This window comes from Tupaia chinensis, unplaced genomic scaffold (genome assembly GCF_000334495.1).
Source record: "Tupaia chinensis unplaced genomic scaffold, TupChi_1.0 Scaffold000104_1, whole genome shotgun sequence".
NCBI lineage: Eukaryota > Metazoa > Chordata > Mammalia > Scandentia > Tupaiidae > Tupaia > Tupaia belangeri.
The window spans coordinates 37994-44961 of NW_006159568.1; the positions used below are offsets into that span (position 1 = coordinate 37994).

General features: G+C 44.8%; 1 protein-coding gene across 1 annotated transcript in view; it reads left to right on the forward strand.

Annotated features, from left to right (window-relative positions):
- Positions 1-6968, forward strand: part of ANKS6 (ankyrin repeat and sterile alpha motif domain containing 6) — a gene marked incomplete at its 5' end in the record, with an annotated part of 50481 nt that overhangs the window by 37654 nt on the left and 5859 nt on the right. The window contains 1 exon segment of the mRNA XM_027770019.1: positions 2968-3084. Within this exon segment, the coding sequence (XP_027625820.1) occupies positions 2968-3084 (117 nt within the window).

Below are 6968 nucleotides of genomic sequence, written 5' to 3' on the forward strand. Positions count from 1 at the left end.
TTCATGTGGAATGAGTCTTCAAAGCATTATGCAAAGTGAAAGAAATCAGTCACAAAAGGCCACAGATAATCTGTGTATCTGAAATGTCCAGGATATGCAAATCTACTTGGAGATAGAAGTGGATTAGTGGTTGTCAGGGGCTAGGGAAAGGGAAAATGAGGGGTAATGGGTACCAGATTTCTTTTGGGGATGATGAAAATGATTTAAAGTTGAGTGGTGAGAGTTGCACAACTCTGAATATACTGTAAACCATTGAGTTGTGTATTTCACATGAATGGTGTGGCAGATGAATTTGATGTCAGTATGTTATTAACACTTTTGTTGTTTCAGCCAAATCTCCACTACAGGCCCACCACCCCCAGGGGTGTAACCACTGGTCAAGGACGTTCTGGTGACTAGTGTACTACATGAAAATGGTCATAACCACTCATTGTCACCCTATAAACTTGAGATGTAATTGAGAAGTTTGTACTTCTGTTTGAAATAAATTTTTGCTGTAGGGTGTGTACATTCTCTGGAGAGAGAGAGAAAGAGACAGTGAACAAGAAAGTGAAAAATCACCTCCTGGAGGGATGGCCATGTCACAGTCCCTTCTCATCCATTCTCCTCTTGGGACTTTGGGCACACATACATATATGCCTGCCATGAGTTTCAAGCTGCCAGGTCCGGGACTCAAACCATGGTCAGCCATGTGGGAGTCCAGAGATGTAACCATCATGCCATCTGCTGGTCCCGAGTTTGTACTTTATTTAAGAAACAGACCTGGTGCAGTGGCCGCTTTTCTCAGTCTGCTCTTCTGCCCTCTCCAGTCTGTCATTCTTGCTTCTTGACATTTTAAACTTCAGCAGCGATTTGTCTGCTCTCTACAAAATCTTTCCTGATTGCTGACGGCTGCCAGCTTGTGTTTTGTATGTTCCGTGTCCTCTTTGAGCAGAGAGAGAACACATCTCAAAGTGTACTGCTTCTTGAGATAATGTTCTATCTGGTTTGAGGCAGAACTTATTCTGAGCTTTGGGCTTTATCCCCTTTTTTGTGCTGGCCTGTCTGGAGCTCACTGTCCTTGATCATTCGAAGTCATTGCAGTTCCAGGGTGGGGGCTGAGGCGTGTTCCAGCTGAGACAGAGAGCGTTCGGAATTCCGAAGGGATGGGGGAAGACAGACCTTGAAGCTTGCTGTCATTGCCCACCTGTAGCCTCTGGAGTAGGAAGAGGGCCAGGGTCCTAGGCAGGGTTGTGGGGAGGGCCGAAAACCACTGGCTACTCCACCACTGAGTTGTCCGTGTGGCGAGGTGACATGAGGCTGGCCGACACAGTGCCTCAGTCTCTACAGGCGCCTTCCTTGGTTAGAAGCCGTGCTTCGCTGTCTCCTCCTTTTACTTAGTCGCTTGTGGGGCCGCATAGAGCTGGTTGGCATGGGTGGTGTAGAATTCACCCTCTATATGGATCCTCAACCCAGTGTTCTCCAAGGTGGCTTTAGTGGGACAGAGGTCTTCACCTCACTACTTGCCCCAACCCTTTCCTCCAAACGCAGTCCCCATAGCTACAGGAGTACTTCTTGGTTCCTCATAGAACCCCCTACAGTACCTGGCCTGTAGATAACACTTTTCGTGGCTTTCGGTGCTGGTAAAAAATTTCTCCCTGTTAATATGTACCTCTAGTCATCAGTGAAAACTGAGAAGAGGAATGAAGTTAATGCATGTTCTTTCTTTGCCATGTTGAAAGTAAAGATAGACATAATTTTCATCTTTGTGTCTCTATGGGGATGGATTTGATTAGGCTATATTTATTGAAAAGAAAAACAAAACAATGGTGTATTAAACAAGATAAAGAGTTATTTTTCCCATAGACAGTTTGAGTCGTCTAGACTCCTTCCAACTCTGCTCCACCATCCCTCGTGTATGTGACCCCCTGTCCTGAAAGTCCAGCATAGCTACTGGAGCTCCAGCCATCACATCCACATTCCAGCCAGCAAGATGGAGCCTGTAGGATTAAATTGTGCCCAGCTTGTTTTCTGGCTCACTGTGTCTGAGGCTGTTTTCCCACGTGGAGGATTGCGAGTGTACTTGCTTCATAGGAGCCACTTCCAACCTTCTCCCCTCCCTACCTTAGAAGAACAAGGCCAGAGCATTTCTAGAACCCAGGCAAGGCTGACAGAACTATAAGGACTTCACCTGGAGAAAGCAAGGATTGAGCCCTTAATTCTGAGCCCTTCTCTGTCTTTGTTCTTCATGGCCTTCTTTCCTTCACTGCTTCTGCTTATTTTCTCACTCTGTCTTTCCACAGTCGGCATCTCCCTGTGGTCTGTGGGGGAAGTGAGGTGAGTACTGCCCTGGACCTGTGTGTTTCTGTGTAGCCCGTTGGCGTTACCCTCATGGCAGGCTTGACTTTCTCCCATTTTGGCCACCCAGATTACCGTCTCAAAGACTTTCCTTGTTTCAGTTTCAGCGTCTTTCCAAAATGCATCTATTTGGAAAATATTGGGTTGTCGGAAAAGTCATGATGTATTTTTCTGTTTGTTTGTTTTTTTCCTATGCAGAAATGCATTATAACATTTCCAACAACCCAATACAAGGGCTGGGACTTTTTTTTGTTTGTTTGTTTGCTTTTTTTAAAAGAAAATTTTAATTTAATTTATTATTATCACTGTTTTTTAAATTTGCTATGGGGCATATGTGCTCACCAGAAAGAGACAGACAGAGAAAAAATGGGAAGGTGAGAAAGCCAGCTGCCAGGTCCAGGACTTGACCTGTGGTCGGCCATGTGAGAGTCTAGTGTCTTAACCACCATGCCACCTGCTGGTTCCGGCAATTCATTTTAATGGTATTTTCAGCTAAACTTGAAATGCGACGTCCAGAGCTGGCAGTAGTAAGTCATGATGAACTCATTGCTAATAAGCACTAATAGCTCATAATTGTGACAGGTCTGGGTGGGGAGAAGGAGATGGTCAGGATGCCCCCTCTCTCCCCAGGTGGATATGGAAGCATTCCTCACACTTACTGATGGCGACTTGAAGGAGCTGGGCATAAAGACAGATGGGTCCAGGCAGCAGATTTTGGCAGCGATTTCTGAACTGAACGCAGGCAAGGTATTGTTCTGGCTCTTTTTCTTTTCTTTGTAGACAGGGTCATAAGACCCTCTGGGGGTTTAATTTCATCTCCTCTGGCATGTCTGACAGAGAGAGGCTGAAGCCACTTGCACACTTGCCCTGACCAAGAGCTCACTACCTTCTAGCGGCCTCTCTCCCAAAAGATGGTTTACTTTGGGTCAGCTAAGACATTTCCTTGGGTAATTTCACCCCAGAGGCCTAGGTTTTGTCCTCTGGAGCTCCATAGAAGCAGAGCCCTGGTTCTGACAGGCCCTGGAGTCAGGCCAACCCGGCTTTGAATCCCAACCCCTCCTCTTAACTATGTTACCCAGGGAACGCACGCACCTCTCCGCCTGCTGTCCTGTCGGTAGGTGGGGGTGACGGGCTGTCGCAAGGACCAGAGCACTTCGCAGAGCATCTGGCGCACCAAGAGCTGTCAATCACTGTTGTCGTTATTGGCACCCCACATTTTTATCTAATGTGAAGTTGCTGTTTCATCAGCTTTAAAGCTGAAGATTAGCAGTGCCTCCCGCCCAAAGGCACACACACACACCAGAAGCCAAGAAACAAAAAGGCAAGTCATTGCTCACTTTGCAAACGGGACTCCTAGTGGCTGTTGGGCTGAGGAGGCTCATGTGCCTTTTGCTTTTTTCCTGAGATAGGACAGACTTTTTGGTGTCTCATCCCAGCAACAATGTATCAAACTTGCCTATCTGTTGTGCTTTCAGACTCTGCCTCCAAGCTACCCACCTGTTGGACAATGGCGGCTGCCTGGGAGTTAGTAACGATAAATATGACATAAGGGACCTCTCCCCCCTTTTCGTTGTTGTGCTATTGCTCCACAGGTCGTGCTCCACAATACGAGGTTGTGTCAGAGAGCATGACTGGCTTCGGCTCTTCTGTACATTGCCGGATTATGCACAGAAATACTGACCCAGCACCGGCAGCCAATATTTATGTGGGCGCTTTATCACACAGATCACTTGGCACACATTTCCTCAGTCCTCAGAGCATTTCCAGTGGCTGATGTCCTTATACATTTCTAGCCATTGATGTCAAGGAGGGCAGGCCCATGCCCAGGTCACATGGTGGGCGGACAGCAGAGGCAGAACCTGAACCCAGGCCCTTTGGCTTCTGCTTCCTGCCCTGCTGTACCATGCTGTGTGGAGGCATTTTTGTTGTGTCACCATCATCAGCGGCATCATCTGTGTATAGTCTATGAGGCGATCCTACAGAGTGATTTAGTTAGCATTGCTTCAGGCATTGGCGGAGGGAGCCAATCTGAGCTGCCTCCCTGGAGAAAGGCCCCATTCTTCAAGGGTAGGTAGTACCAGAGAAAATCCTCTGGAAGTGAGGTCCGTGTGTCATAGTGCATCATGGAGAACGTCCTGATTGGGATACATCTAATATTACAAAAACAAGTTTATCTTCTATCATGGGTCATAAGCAGCATTTTAAAAAGCAACATAGGGACCAGACTGTCACACCATGGTATATAACTGGACTTACACAGGAAAGGTCCTGGGTTCACAACTCAGGACACCCCTAAATGCACCACATGGGTGCACACATGCCCACGATCAGGGCCAGCTGGGACCGGAAGCAGACCACAGTGTGAAAACCCTGTTAGGAGTACTTGTCTTCCTTATCTGTCTGTCTGCCTCCATCTATGGCGGAAATTATATATATACATATATATATATGTATATAGGATACTTACCTATCACTATATATATATATATAGTGTAGAATAGAATGGAAAATTTCAACACACTTTGCATGGGGAGAGGGTAAAACATTTCAGTTTTTTATATTTACATGAAGCAGGTTTGTGATACAAAATGCATTTCTTTAATATTTTTAAAGAATTATTTATTTATAAAAAAGTAGAAAAATCCATAGAAAAGCATGGAGAAATACATCATGACTCTTCAGATAACCCAATATTTTAAAATTTGCTCTAAGGTACATGTGCTCACCAGAGAGAGATGTGGGGGCGAGGGAGGGGGGTGAGAAAGCAAGCTGCTAGGCCCAGGACTCAGCCCACAATCAGCCACGTGGGAGTCCAGTACCTCAACCACCATGCCACTTGCTGGCCCCTAAGATCCATTTCTTATATAGTCAAAAAAAGTTTGAGCATTTTAGCCAATTTTTTTTTAAGAGAGATTTTTGCTAAAGGGAGTATGTGCTCACTTGAGAGACAGAAAGTGAAAAATCATCCCTCACCCTCCGTAGATACGGCCACGCCAAAATTCCTTCTCGTCCAGTCTCCTCTCAGGATTTTGGCACGCATGCACACATGCCTGGTGTGAGTTTCAAGCTGCCAGGTCCAAGGCTCAGACTGCTGGTCAGCTATACTGAAGTCCAGCAATGTAACCATTACGCCATTTGCTTGTCCGTAGCCTGAAGTTTTTAAAGTGAATATTACCCAGAAACCTGACTCATAACAATTATAAATATCAGCAAATATTATTGGGCAGTATAACAATACCAGCAACACTCTGTGGACTCTCAGCCTATAAGCCACGTAGCTTTGGTGTGAACCCACCACAAGATATGAGGTGTATATCCATATGCTAGTCTACTATTAGTTTGTTACTTTCAAATGAGTCATGTATTAAGATTAACCAAATAGGATGATCTGTGCAAATCTGATGATTTGTTTTAATCGTCAGAGAGAGAAAGTTCTTCCCAGTGGGGCATAGTCATGCCACAGTCCTTTTGTTCCATTTCTCTTCCCTTTTGGGCACACACACAGAAGTGCCAGTGTGTTTTTCAAGCCACTGGGTCTGGAATTCAAACCATGGTTGGCCATGTAGGATCTAGTTCCCTACGCACAGGGCTTAACCACTATGCTACGGAGCTGGCCATGAGTTTCACCCTTAGTTGGCCCTAAGCCATAGTTGCTTTCTGTTGCCCTCCTTTATGATTATCAAAGCAGTGCATATTCATCTTACTAAATTTGCACACAATACCAAAATGATGCAAAGAATTTTTTTAAGACTGTTGACCCAACCATCCAAAGGCCAGTGCTGTTCACTTTTGGGTAGGTGACTTTGCAGTGTTTTATGCCAGATTCTTTCTTTCCTTTTGTCCTTTCTTTCTTCCTAATGTGGTTGAGATAAATTTGGATCTATAATTTTACATCCTGCTTTCGTTGCTTAACATGAAATATATGCAGCTCCCCATGTCACTGAGGACTCTGTAGGCCCAGCAGGCAGTAGGATGCTGGTATGCAATGCTTGAGCTATATGGGAAGCCTGGGTTTGGATTTGGGGTAGACCTGAACATGGTGGGTGTGCCTCTGTGCACCTGTGATCTCGGCTAGCTGGGAGGATCGTGGTTGGCGAGACCCTGCCAAGGATACTTACCTATCACGCTCATGAAAGAAATACACTTTATTTTTAAAAAAGAACTCTTTTTAATATAATAAATTTGCATGGATATACTATAATTAAGATGGTAAAAATTCCCACTTTTGTTGGCTATGTAGCTATTCAGACTTTATATAAATAGTGCTGCAGTGGACTGTGTATTCGGCTTTCTAATTAGCTCCTCAGAGAAGAGGTCTGAAAGTGGAATTACTGAGTCCAAGAGTCGGAATCACGGTATATGTCATCCAAATTGGTTCCCAGAAAGAGTCACTGAACCTTCCTGCTAGCCCAGGATGTGAGAGTTGACTCCATTCTTGCCAGTAGTGAGTTCTACCCATTTGCTTTTTTTCTTTATTAATTTATTAGGCTAAAAATGAACCTTGTTTTAATTTGCATTTTTTTTCAATACTGGCTAGATGAGTTGAACTTTTTCTCTACACTTACTGGCCTTTTTTTTTTTTTTTTTTTTTTTTTTTTTTAATATTTTAAGCCCCTTTGGAACAGCGGGGG